We start from the raw sequence: 14082 nt of genomic DNA, 5'->3' as shown, positions 1-14082 counted from the left end.
TTAATTGTATTGTATATTGATTCAATTTCCTTAGACTTATAATGAAACTCTAACTCTTGACTTATAGATACAAAACACATTATAAGCTAATTTGATTGATCGTTTTCTCATTAATAAAATTGTCAATAACTTATATTACTTATAATAAGTTATTAACATAAGACTTCATAATTTTGAGTTTACGATCCGAAATCACAAGGCTATTTGCCGTCATCCACTATGCTTACAAGTTTCGATTTTGATAGTGATTGTAAAATTTTAAAGTAAATTCAAAACTCTAACTAAAGATATATTGTATTTATCATTATTGTTTATTGTAATTTAACTTTGATTATCGTTTTACTTTAACCACAATTTTTGTCTCATACTCATGAATCATATATGAGGCATATTCGAATTTCTTTACAATACAATATATATAACTACCGTACATCGTACAGGTATTAGGACTAGTAATTTTAATAAATAGAAACAATTCATTATATTTTACTATTTTGGATATGTACATTGACATGCTTAATCCCCGAATACCATCATTGCTTCTTTTTTGGGAAAAGAATTTTATGACCCATTGACCTTTTACTTACATGTGGGTTGTGACAATGTTTCATCTGACCTTCGTCTATTGAAAAAAAGGAAAAAATTCTAGTAGCATCTTCATAGACATTAAGTCATGTCTCTCTCAATCCCGTATGACTAATTATCATTCTAAACAAGGAGCTGATCATCTTTTTAGTAAGCTATTACCTCACCAATGGCTTGGGAACTTCCTGGGTTGGCAAAACAGGTGGTTTTAGACATCGACATTGAATATATCTAAGGTGGTTGTAAGTTAAGTGTCACACCGGGAAGAGGTCTATTGTTTTGTTTTTCCTATACAGCGGTATAAATTTTTAAAAAAATAAATAAATAATGAGATATATGTCTATAAATATGACGGTTAATAACTTGCGCACCTTTTTTTAATCCATTTATTTACAATCATAAGTGCTATAAATACACAATAATTTATTATTTCTCTCGCTTCTTTATACTTTTAAACATCAAAAGAAGCATGTGAATAAATACGACAAGATTTACTGAAGATATAGCCAAAAGTCAAAGTATCCAAACAATCGAAACAAAAATTTGGTAGAAAATTAATTAGCACCGCGTATCATTATTTTATTTAATTACAGAAAGAGATGGCGTATGCAATCAATAAAGTATCACTAGCGACAAAAAAAGGACTTTGAAACGTTTACGTGAATTCATTGAGCCCTTCACAATAAAGGGGTCATCCCTTGTCAACCTTTCACATGTTCCATTACATTAATAGCAGAGATTCGTCGTTTGGGGGCATTGTCGGATAGTATCTACTTTTAGAAGTGCAAGAATGAAGAGAGAGAATGTGGTAGGGTTCCGGGGTCTATCACTTACTCAATAAAGAAACTTTTTGAAATGAGCTGAGGATGTAAAGAGAGAATGTTCATTGATGGTACGAGTATTATTAAGGATTTTTTTTTAATGATGTGACAATGAGGATTATATAAACTAGTTAATCGAAGAAATCTAAAGCTTTATATAAAACAATTTAAATCTTAAGTAAAAACAATATGTCACATATAATGAAAAGGGTTTTGCTAAATAAAGCCCTAAGGGCTTTCGTTTAGGTGTATTTATTAGTTGTACACTTTACATAAAATTAAGAGAATAAACTTTTAATATGAAAATGTACAATCTTTTTATGCAGTAGAAATATAAGCCATACACCGTGATAAAAAGGAATCAACTATAGAAAGGGAGAAGAGGCATCCAACTTTTTTAAAAAACTTACAAATATCACAAAAAAGATAAGAAAAAAAAAAGTGAGAGTATCTATCTAAAACATAAATTGCTTTTTAAGAGAAAAAAAAAAATCTAAAACCTAGAATATCATTTTAATTTAAAATTTTTCGAGAAGCTATTTGATTCACTGCAGCAATCTACAACACTTGTTCTCCACAATTTTCTCTTTCTTTTAACTCAACTCAATAATCCTTCCCATTCACTTTCTTTCACCCCCCCACATATTCAAAATTTTCACAAAAACAAACAAACAAGCCCTAATTCCCCCTTTCCTTTCTCTCTCTACACACATCTTATATCTATCTATCTATCTATATATCTATACATCTCATATATATCTATCTATATCTGTATCTCCAATATATTCAAAAACCACCTCTCGCCGGTATCTTTTCTCTCTCTACTTTTTTACTTTCTCTCTCTACACTCACAGTCTAGTTTTTGTTTTTAATAGATTTATTATTCGATTTATTATATTTATATATAATAATAATAATTACTTGATATTTTGTAGGTTTTTTTTTCGTACTATATATATAATTATAATTATGATTATAGATATAAATATAGTAATTGATTTTAGTATCTGTGTGATTTTGACGGTGATATTTTATTGTTAGGGTTTCGAGTGGTGCGAAGAGACTGAGCTCCAGTTTTGACCTGATTTTTTTTTTTTTTATAATTCTTTTTAATAAAAAATTCAAAAAATAAATAAATAATAAAAAAGTGAGAGAAATCGACGATATGGCGAATACGGATGCTGAGCTGGAACAACAGCTTAAAGAAGCAGGAAAACAATTATCTCGTCATTCAGATTCCGTTGCTGCACTCCTTTCTCTTCTTGATGTAAGTTTATATATATATATATATATATATAATTGTTATTATATGATTATTGTAATTGTATAGATTAAGATTACATTGTTTTATGTTATGATATATTTTGATTAATGATGATAATGAAGAATTTAATGTTAGTAATTTTGGGGAAATCTGAATGAATTGTTTTTATGTGTATGTTAATCAGCAAATAGAGAAACTGCTATCGAAAGTTGACCAATCACCGAAAAAGTCAATGCTTGATGCACTCAAACCATCAATGAAGGCGTTGATTCAAGAAAGTCTTTTGAAGCATTCGGATGTGGATGTGAAGGTTGCAGTTGCTGCATGCGTCAGCGAAATTACGAGGATAACGGCTCCTGATGCGCCTTATGATGATGACCAAATGAGGGTATAGTATAACGAGTGACATTTAGAATTCTGTATTATCTAATTGTGTTTTGTTTTCTAATTGGGAGTATGTTGTGTATGTGCAGGATATCTTTCAGTTAATTGTTTCTTCTTTTGAGGATATAGCTGACCAGGCTAGCCGGTCTTACATCAAGAGAGCGTCAATTCTTGAAACGGTTTCTAAAGTTAGATCGTGTGTCATCATGCTTGATCTTGAATGTGATGCTTTGATTGTGGAGATGTTTGAACATTTTCTACGATCAGTAAGGTGCGTCATATAGCTCTTTGTAAGTAATCCGCTTAGTTAATTTTTTCTTCTTTGCTTTTGTAACGATATGTTGTTATGTTTATGTCAGGGACTATCATCATGAGTCCATATATCCGTCAATGGAAAGTATAATGGTGTTGGTTTTGGAAGAAAGTGAAGAGATTCCAGTTGAGATGCTTAAGCCGCTACTTGCTAGCGTTAAGAAAGATAGCGAGGTATAGGGTTTATGTTTGAGCTATTTTAACAAAATTTAGTTGTCTATTCGTTCTCTATTAATTCTGACCAATTTTGTTTTTTCATAGGGAGTTCTGCCCGTGGCTAGAAAGTTGGCAGAAGGAGTTCTTTTGAAGTCTGCAGATAAACTAAAGCCATATCTGATGCCTGCTATAGTATCTCTGGGTGATACTTTAGATAAGTACACCGAAGTTGTGGCTTCAATATGTGAAGGGAAAACTGCTACAGTTGAACAGAATGATGAAATTGCTTCCGAGGTACAACCGGTATGATTACTTTATATATGATTAGCAGTCATTTTTTACTTCATTTCACATGTAGTTATCTGTACATTATGTGGAAATGTTGAATTATTTATTTTCATGACTTCAAATCTTACGTATTTCAGGCCAATGAGAGAAAATTGGAGAAGGAGTCTGTGGATGAGGCACCGCAGGCATGTCACTTATTTATTGTTTTAAATGTTATGTTCTATTTCAGTTGGTTTTCTTTTTCGTTCAATTTGTTTTTTCTCAATCTTACAATGTGCTCTGTAACATGCTACAGGCTGATGAAAGCAAGTTAACCACAGCTTCATCAGAACATACGAAACAGGTATGTTATTTGGCAGTTCGATTGTTATTATGTATTCTGTAATTCTTTGATAAATATGTTAAGGAGTTGCAAATAATTGTGCGTTAGGTGGTTAAAGGAGATTCTGCTGAAGAGGTAGATCCTACTATTGACAGATCTCCGAAGTCAGTAATGAGTAATGGAGTAAATGTGTTGGGTAATGAAGAAGCTTCAGTTGACCAAGAACCTCCAAAGAAGCCAGAGGACGAGGACACAAATCAGCAAAGCCTTAATAAGGAAGACACTGATGATTCAGGTGCTGACAAAGAATTGAAGCCAGAAGAACAGACCTCGGAAAATGGCGGAAAGAAATCAGATGCAGTAATAAATTCGGCTGAGCCTTCTGATTCTTCTCATGTTGAAGGTGACAAAGAAGCAGACAAGCCATCATCAGAAATTGAAAAGGATAATGATGTTAAAGAGTCTGAAAGTGGAGCAGTTATTCCGTCAGAAATTGAAAAAGATAATGATGTTCAGGTTTCTTCACCAAAACCGGTGGAAAGTAAGCCAGCAAGTGTTACTTCCCCGTCCCAAAGCAACAGCCTTCCAGATGAGAGTCGTGCCAAAAAGGCTGCTCAATCTAAAAATAAGCAGGTTCCTCAAGAAGATGAAATTGTTTCTCAATCTAAAAGCGAGACCCCTCCTGATGAAACCCGTTCGAAGAAAGGTGGCCAGCCCAAAAAGGATGACACTCAAGAGGATGCATCTGAAGAAACAGGTGATTTGGATATAAAGCCACAAAAACGAATTGGAAAGAAGGCAGTTGCTTCAAAGGAGGTTGAACCACCACCAAAAGATGAGTCGGAAGATGATGAAGCTGCTAGTGACTCGGATGCAGAGCCCCAAAAACGAACAGAAAAAAAAGCCTTTGATGCAGAGGAGGAGGTTAAAGCTCCTCCAAAAGCTGGCTCAGAAGATGATGACGTTGTGAGTGACTCGGATGCAGAGCCACAGAAACGAGCAGGAAAGAAGGCAGTTGCTACGAAGGAAGTTAAAACCCAACCAAAAGATGAGTCGGAAGATGACGCCCCACCAAAAGATGAGTCGGAAGATGATAAAGCCACTAGTGAATCGGATGCAGAGCCACAAAAACAAGCAGGAAAGAAGGCAGTTGCTGCAAAGGAAGTTAAATTACCATCAAAAGGCGAGTTGGAAGATGATGAAGCCACTAGTGAATCGGATGCAGAACCACAAATACCAATAGGAAAGAAGGCAGCTGTGGCAAAGGGTGTTAAACTCCCACCAAAAGATGATACGGAAGATGATGAAGCCACTAGTGAATCGGATGCAAAGCCACAAAAACGAACAAAGAAGGTAGCTGCTGCAAAGGATGTTAAACACCCACCAAAGGATGAGTCAGCAGACGATGAAGCTACTAGTGAATCTGATGCACCTCCTCCCAGAAAGACGGTTTCAAAGTCAACGAAACAACCGGATAAGAAGTCGAAGCTTTCTGGGAAGAAATCAGATGTGGTGGAATTAAATGCAAAGAAGCAAAAGCAGACCGGTAAGAAAGTGACCGCGAAAGTTGAAGATAGCGATTCGGAGGCTAAGCCTCCAAAATCGTCTGTCAAGAAGGGACAGAAAAGGAAAGCTGCCGTTGAGGAAGAGGAGGAAAGTGATTCTGAAAATAAACCACTTCAGCTGGCTGCAAAAAAAGGTAAATCAAAAAAGCAAGATGATGGAAGAAAACGTGGAAGTGGTAAGAATGCTACAGAGAATGATCAAGCAAAAGCTATGTCCAGCGATGATGTCAGTAATTCACACCTTTTATCCCTGGTTTTTCTTTTTCCTTTTTGAAACAAGCCTGATATTTACTTTTGATTTGTGAAGGAGATGGATTATTCACCAAAGTCTGCAGCGAAATCAGCTAAAGGTGAGGGAAGCTCAAAAGAGATATCAACAAATAGTGCAAAACGGAAGCGTTCTGCAGTCAAAGAAAAAGTACGTATTACTTAATCTTGACTAGAATACCGTGTGCGTTTCGTTTCTAACCGTTGGAATTTGACATATCACAGGTATCTGATACTATAAAATACGATAAAAGTCTGGTTGGTTCGAAGGTCAAAGTTTGGTGGCCTGAAGATAAAACGTATGCATCTTCTTCATGCACCAGAAATTATTCTAGCTTTTTGTCGATGGAACTTTATAGATTAGAATATATCTATATAGACGAGAACATATATGAAAACACGTTTGCTGACATATATGCCAATGCTTGTAGGTATTATGAAGGTTTCATTGAGTCATTTGATGCTGCGAGAAAGAAGCATAAGGTCATTAAGTCATTTGATGCTGGAGCTCATTTTCTTTTTGTTTTGTTTTTCAACCAGTTTGATCTAACATGTTTTGGTGTTTAACAGGTTCACTATGTGGACGGTGAGAAAGAGACTTTGAATTTAAGAACAGAAAAATGGGAGTTTTTGAACGAATATTCTGTGCGTGATGAGGTGAGAACACTTAAATTGGCATATACTCATCTCTCCCTTTGATGTAATTGTGTGTGCTGATGTTATTCATTTGACAGGAGCAAAACATTGAAGCTGAAAGTGAAGAAGCTTCCCCGGAAATGTATGGGTTGCTTTTTGCTATTTTCCTTTACTTTTGTTTTCCCCTCTAAACCATAATACATATTTTGATTGATTGATCGAAATTTCTCTTGACTGATGCAAGTTACCTCGATGATGTGTTTAAAAAATAGTTTTGCTTTGGATGATGTGATGTTTTGACGAGTATTAGTAAGAAATAGTAAAGATACAATGATACAGTAGTTGACTATACATAGAACACATAACAGAGAGGAAGGAAACATCAGATGTTAGAAAGTTTAGGAGTATAGCAGTCTGATTATATGGGTAGTTAGATGCATATGCTGAGAGATAGAAATATAGTTGAAATTATTCCAATGTATATATGTGAAAGGGATTCCAAAACTAATTATATGATATTCAATTTTTAGAATCTGATGATCGGGTTTAGTTAAAGTTATGCTATAAATTGTATTGCTTGTTTTTATATGGAAAACTATTAAAATAGAAGGGGTACCTAGCTAAGTGCAACCACACCAAACACGATGTTTGTCTAGGTTTTCTTTGCATTATAGGCTCTGTTTTTGGTTTCGCAGTGCTGTATCTACCCGAGTTTTTGACAGTTATAAATATTGTGGTAAATAGTATAGCTAAATGCCTGAAATTGTTGAAATATTTCCATTTGAATATGATTTATTTTTAACTATAAATGTGTGTATAGTTTCAAAAAATTGAAGGTTCCAACGTTTATTCACGATTAAATAAGGTGTTCATGCTATGGCTAGTAGAAATAGTTGCTGCCTTGATAAAATTTGATTATTGTGTTCTCATACATTGCCGTTCCTACTCCAGACAGAAGAAGAAATCAAAAACAGATGCTGCACCCTCTGCTTCACAAGATAAGATCAAAGATTCAACCAAGAGGTGTGTTTCATTCTCTGTATGTTCAATCATTGTGAATTTATAACCTGTATTACCAATTTTTGACTCTTGTTAATAAATAACAATCAGAACTGGTGGGGTCCCTTCATCTGGCAAGGCAAAAGTTCCGGCTTCAAAAGATAACAAATCCAAGGACAAATCGGCTGCAAAATCAGCTTCCCAAAAATCTGGTGGCAAGTCTAGTGATGCAGCGACCTCCTCTAAATCGAAGAAGGACGAAGAGACACCAAAAGCCGGTACCAAGACCAAGCAAGATACTCCAAAGACGGTGAGTAAGTCAAAGGGGAAAACCCCTCAAACTGGCAGCAAATCCAATGCCAATGGCCCCACTAAGGCAAAATCAAATGTGAAAGAACATGAGGATGTGAAAGCTCCCGATAGCACAAAAGGAAAATCAACAGTCACCACAAAGAGCGGATCAAAGAAACGAAAGCATAAGAGCTAGATGGTTAGAGAGCATTGTTGTCGTTTGCTGGGGTTGTCAGATATAAGCAGTTGACGGTAGTGTTTAGGGTGAAAATTAGAGATTTTCGCCGTATTGTTTGGTAGAAGTCTTGTTGGCCGTTTGTAGGGTAAGATACTGTTATGATTGTTGTTATTAGTTGGTTAGGTTTTGTTATAAAGGAGTTAGATAATGTGGTAGATTTTACTGGTGATAATTGGCATCAGTGCATGGTGACCTTGTTCTACTCTTTATTTTAGAACCTTGCTAGTGGTGATTGCGTTTTTGATTTGCAAAGTTTTCCTATGTTCATCTAGGTGTTTGTTTTCCATCCTTTCTATATAAAAATCATGCATTCTACCAATACAAAGGTGGACAGATATAATAGTACCCTTGAAGTATCATCCCAAGTGAATTCCTGTGTTCTGGTCCGAGCATGACCTCTCTTATTTTGGGGAAGTTACAATTTGCCGTTACTCACTTAGTCCTTTCACTCCTATCCCCTCATAAGAGGAGGATGCCAAGAGTTTCGCTCAACGGCCTGTGAGACAAGTTGGTGTGGGTGCCAACTCCCTTGCCCCTTGGAGAAGACATTGTAACCCCTCGTGATCATATTCAAGAGACAAAGCGACATCCATATCTGCTCAATTCAAAACATGAAACTGCATCCATTTCTTGTTTGTACCAACTTCCAATCATCTAATGACCATATTTATCGAGATTAACCTCTTTACTTGGTAGCAGTGAAGGTTTCTTGTAGCAGTTTTAATCGTAATCCTCACCTAAATGGCTAAATCCTTACTTCGGCTGCTATTTTTCCTTTTTTTCTTTTTTTTTTTTAAATCTTAGCAAAGCTTAATCTAACTTTGTAAATGTAGGCTGCTGGCTAACAGTATGATTGTTTTATTTCTTGTTATAAGTCATGTCCCTGTGAAGTTTTTATGGTTAGTTAAAAGTGTCACAAAAACGATTAATGAGAAAACTAAAGACAACTCGATAATTAGTTTAATTTATTTATTTAAGTACAGCATGACATATTGGACTGATTTGATGTTCGAGAGAGACTACGAGTGTTATTTAGGCTAGGCCTATTTTCAGTTGTTGGGCTTTTTATATTGCAATGGGTTGACTCTGCCTGCCCACTGGGCTCCTGGGTGTCAACTATGTAGCTTTGTTTATTTGTTTTTACATTTGTTTTTGTTAAAGGATTGACAATGAATATTATGGGGTTTGGATATAGATATGAGAGATAGTAAAACTAGAAAAAATGTTATCTGTTACAATAGCTTCTTTTTTTTTCTTTTCAATACATAAAGAAACCTTTTATCCTCAGCCAGATATAAAATTAAGATAATTTATGTAAGGATATAGAAACAAATGAAAAGTAAATATCAAATAAAAGGTATTTTAAGAATAATAGTAAAATTAAATCTATCTCAAAAAAGTATTTTAAAGTCTATCTCATTTTCTTATTCCATCACCAGCTATCACACACAACAAGCCATCGGGCCGGGGAGTCAGGGGCCAACACCTCAAACCTCATCTCCTAGTTGCATAAATTGAAAAACCACCATCACCGCATATCACTTGATAACTAGTTGTATAAAGAACTCGCTATTTATATGTTCATCCACATAGTTGAAACAAGTATTATGATCCACGTACTTTCTTGATCAGAAAACCCGTTACTCATGTTACATCGTTAGTTAGTATATGTACATAAACTTAATAAAAGAAAGTAACCCCCAATGTCGTTTTTCATGGGTTTTAAATCTCAATACATTTTCGACAGTTTATGGGGAAGTTGAGATGTAAATAGTCTTAACCCTACAAAATGTAGATAGACTAATTTCAAGTTCTACCAAAGGTAGAAATTAAAGGACATTCAACCTTGTTGTGCATGAAAACCGAGCCCTTGATCTTTGTCTCTAGAGGCAAAATGAGCACCAAGTCACCAACCACTTGATCTAACCTAGTTAGTTTATGTACATAATATCCTTGGGCCTTTAGGCGTCCTTGGGTTACCACATCATATCCTCACAAATCCTTATAAATTCTTCAAATCCTATAATTTTATCTCCAACCATATATACAGACATCATTCAATATCCTTACATATCCTTTTACTTTCAACTAAAAATAAAAATAGTTTATGTAAGGGCATGTCCTTAAGTAATTAAGGGCATCTTTCAAAAAATCAAACAAGTTTCAACAACAATGAATACTAAAAGGCAACTAAAGTCAATCAAAATCGACAATCCATTGGAGATAACCTTACTATTTACTACTAGCATAATAGTACTGTATTGTCATGTCATTATCACATGATCACTATCCATCACTCCACCTTTAAATTGGATTTGGAAACAAACAAAAGTTATAGTCGGATGTCACACCTCGAACCGGCACAACCCCTTGTCCTCCCAATCGATCCAGTTCTCAAATAGTTTGGACTATAAAGGATGTGAAAACGTCTAACTAAACTTCAATAATTTAAAAATACTAAAATGATCAACGGTACGGGTGATGCATGCATGGTATATCCATGCATCTTATGACATATGAGACAGCAATTGATCTTTGTACAATTTGATACCCGTTGACCCATATATGGATATATATTGAATCTATTAATCTTGATCTATACTATACTTACAGTCTATACATATATAGCTTATTATATTTTATTAGATGCAATGAACATGATAATATAGTTCTATTCAATCGAAAACAATGATATTTTAACATTATTAGTTTAAGGTTCATTTTGTAGGTGTCACGCGCACATAAGTCATCCAATTATTCTAAACACTTATGGGGTTGTATTTTTCAAACACAAGATTCTCTTTTAGTGTTAATACCAGAGATCAAGTTTTGGGTTAGTTTACTAATTAGAATAATATTGTACGGTTGGATTAGTTTACTAATTAATTTGATTACATCAGCTATCAGCTGCTTCAAAAGTTGTTGGTTGTTCCAACCAATCACAAGTTTGATACAAGAAAAATTATATATATATAATGATGGAAGGGAATATGTGGCTATCTTGTACCTAAGCTTGCATATAGAATTTCTCACATGTCATTTCTTTAAATTATAAAATTTGTGATTTTATTTATTTTACAAATATTAAAAAATTAATATGTGAGAGTATTCATACTTAAGTTTGAGTATATGGTAGCCACATATTCACTTTTCCATACATAATTTACAATATAAATTTTTCCTTTGACGTCGTGCCCGGATTTAAATACTTTGTAATCAACGCAAAGCATTACATATAAATTAATACTACTGTTAAAGATTACAAAAATAGAATTTAACATAAATAATTAATTAAATTTATATATGCTAGAAAATCAAAAATATTTATTATTCATCCCTTTTCTATATTTTACACTTAATTATCCCTCTGTGTTTGGGATTGCGTTATAGAGTGATTATCTGATTATTACGTTTGTAAAACGCAAATAATCTAAAATAGTGTTTGTATGAAAAAGTTATTATTGGCTATGAAAACACAGTTTTAGATAAGCATGTACCTACATGCTTTTTCAAAACGTAGTTTTGAAAACGCATAATCTATTTTAAAAATGTAGATTTTGTTTTGTAATCGCAATACCAAACACCCCATAACTGTAGATAGGTACTAGTTACATAACTTACATTGATCCATTTGTATTCCTTTTATACAATTTTTTTTATTATTAAAGCATATCGAAGTACTTATGTTTCCTTTATTTTTCATAAAAGATATAAGTTATTCGTCAATGATATACATAATCTTGATTAGGTTTCACTTAGAGAGTTCTTTCGCATAATAGATTCTTAATTTAAACACATCGATAAAAAACCTCTATCACCTAAAAATTTAAAGAGAAAATTAAATTCACACAAACTCACTATATAGGTGGATGTGACAACCCCAAAATTAATATGCATAGGGTAGAACTCGAGACTAAGACCTCTTGTGAGAAAACATGTCTCCTTACCACTAGCTAAACCATCTGGTGGTGATTTCCTGGACGTACCTATCTAGCCTTCTCACCTATTAACTATTTTAAACATTATAACTTGATATACATCTTATACCTCTATTAGTTTATTAGTTATATTTCTTTATTCGTTTAATGGAACTATCATTTAAATAGATACTTTGTTTGATGACCAATTTAATTGTTATAAGTTACATTATTTATGAAATAGAATAATAAATTTTATTAATTTATCTTTATAGTACTTTATTTGTATCTTGTGTGAGTAATATGTAATTATTATTTTCTTATACAAGTGTTTCATTGAAATTAAAGTTGTCAAAAGACACCAAACACGTTATCTATTGTCGTCAGCGCCATATTGCGTGGGTGTCCATACATCTAGTCTGGTAGTAACACGTGGAACCGATTTCTCTATATTTATAGTATTTTTGACAAAACTAGCTTATAGCTAATGACTGATAACTATAATTAAAAGATGATGCCTGAAGTTTTTTAAATATATTAAATATTTGACAAACTAACCAAAACTAGTAATAAAAAAATGTAAAATGATAAGATTAGACAATATATATATAGGAGGGGTTATTTGAGAACTCGTAAAAAAAAGAACCCAAGAACTTCTCTACACCATTGGATCAAAGAAAATGGATGGACAAAATTAAAAATAAAAAACTTCTCTCAACACTAGAAGGGTATTTTCGTCAGCTCTTTTTTTTCTCTCTATTACTTTAATATAATTCTATCTAATTCACTAAAAAACTTTTATCTCACAAACTGTAAATCGTTAGACGAAAAGAAAAGCATGGGTAGTCTTAGAATTTCGTCCTCTTTCATTAGAAATGCGATTCGATATACTTTTGACGACTTTTTAAATTTCATTTTTTTTCCATCACTATCATCTTACACATGTGTAAGTTGTACTTACCCATGGGCAAGTTGTACTTACCCCTAATACATCACGTTCTAAGGTTTAGGGTTTGAAAGTCGAGGTTAGCCGATAGGCTAACCCTCGGGCTTCAAACCCTAAACCCTATAGTGGGAACCTCATTCTTTTTAGGTTTTTAGGGTTTAGCATTTAGGGTTTAGATTTTCCAGGGTTTTTAAAATGTAGCTTCCCCCTCGGAGGCTAACCCTACAACTTCAAACCTTAAACCTTAGAGTGGGAACCCTCATTCGTTTTAGGTTTTTAGGGTTTTGATTTTCCTGGTTTTTCGAAAGTAGCTTCCCCCTCGGATTAGAAATTAAGTTTTAGGGTTTAGTATTTAGGGTTTTACAATGCGTCCTCATCATTTTTGAACTTTATAAGTAACTTACCTATGTGCAGGTTGTACATACCCATGGGCAAGTTGTACTTACCCATGGGTAGGTTATACAAGTCACCAGTTCCAGGTCTTTCCTACACATGTGTTAGGATGAACGTGATGGAAAAAAAAACGAAATTTAAAAAGTCGTTAAAAGTATATTGAATCGCATCTCTATTGAAAAAGGACGAAATTTCAAGACTACCCAATCTTTTTTTATTTTCGTCTAACGATGTACGGTTTGTAAGATAAAAGTTTTTTAATGATTTAGATATTTTTTGATTTAATAAGAGGAGAGAGAAAAAAAGTGTTGGACAACTTTTTTAATAATGACAAACATGCCCTTCCTGATCTTGATGAATGAAGGGCTGAGATTGGTTCTCGCGGTTTTTTTTTAGTGGTTCCCAAAATAACTCATCCCTATATATATAACTAATAATGAAGCTGGTAGTTAGTTGAACTTAGAAAGGTATTTAGATATCATATTTTAATCTTGACCATTACCTATAAAGCTGGATCAACTTTACAGAATCTCAATCCTAAAAAGACGCATAAACGTGTATTTCAGAGACTTTTGAGTGGTAAATAAAATTTTTTTTCTTCTAATCACATTTGATCTAAGATTAAAAAAAAAACCTTATAAATCTGTTAGGGATAAAAATTCTTTCCCTAAAAACACAAAAATCCAACCCACTTTATA

At 33.6% G+C, this 14082-nt stretch overlaps 1 protein-coding gene across 2 annotated transcripts; it reads left to right on the top strand.

Moving 5' to 3' along the window:
* Positions 1 to 2117: 2117 nt before the first annotated feature.
* On the top strand, positions 2118 to 8380 carry LOC122598956 (dentin sialophosphoprotein-like). Of its 2 annotated transcripts, none has more exons than XM_043771418.1 (16): positions 2118 to 2212; positions 2448 to 2673; positions 2855 to 3058; positions 3144 to 3325; positions 3414 to 3540; positions 3628 to 3816; positions 3948 to 3995; positions 4106 to 4153; positions 4241 to 5923; positions 6005 to 6115; positions 6190 to 6263; positions 6396 to 6447; positions 6535 to 6621; positions 6699 to 6742; positions 7552 to 7623; positions 7711 to 8380. In XM_043771418.1, the coding sequence occupies exons 2-16, from the start codon at positions 2572 to 2574 to the stop codon at positions 8084 to 8086; spliced, it is 3399 nt and encodes a 1132-aa protein (XP_043627353.1). In that variant the 5' UTR covers positions 2118 to 2212; positions 2448 to 2571; the 3' UTR covers positions 8087 to 8380. The 2 variants fall into 2 exon arrangements, with proteins under 2 accessions (XP_043627353.1, XP_043627352.1); XM_043771417.1 differs by having other exon boundaries at positions 3628 to 3825.
* Positions 8381 to 14082: the final 5702 nt, after the last annotated feature.

This window comes from Erigeron canadensis, chromosome 5 (assembly GCF_010389155.1).
Source record: "Erigeron canadensis isolate Cc75 chromosome 5, C_canadensis_v1, whole genome shotgun sequence".
Lineage (NCBI taxonomy): Eukaryota > Viridiplantae > Streptophyta > Magnoliopsida > Asterales > Asteraceae > Erigeron > Erigeron canadensis.
Note: the sequence above shows the minus strand (reverse complement) of the source record. Positions and strands in the feature narration are given on the sequence as shown.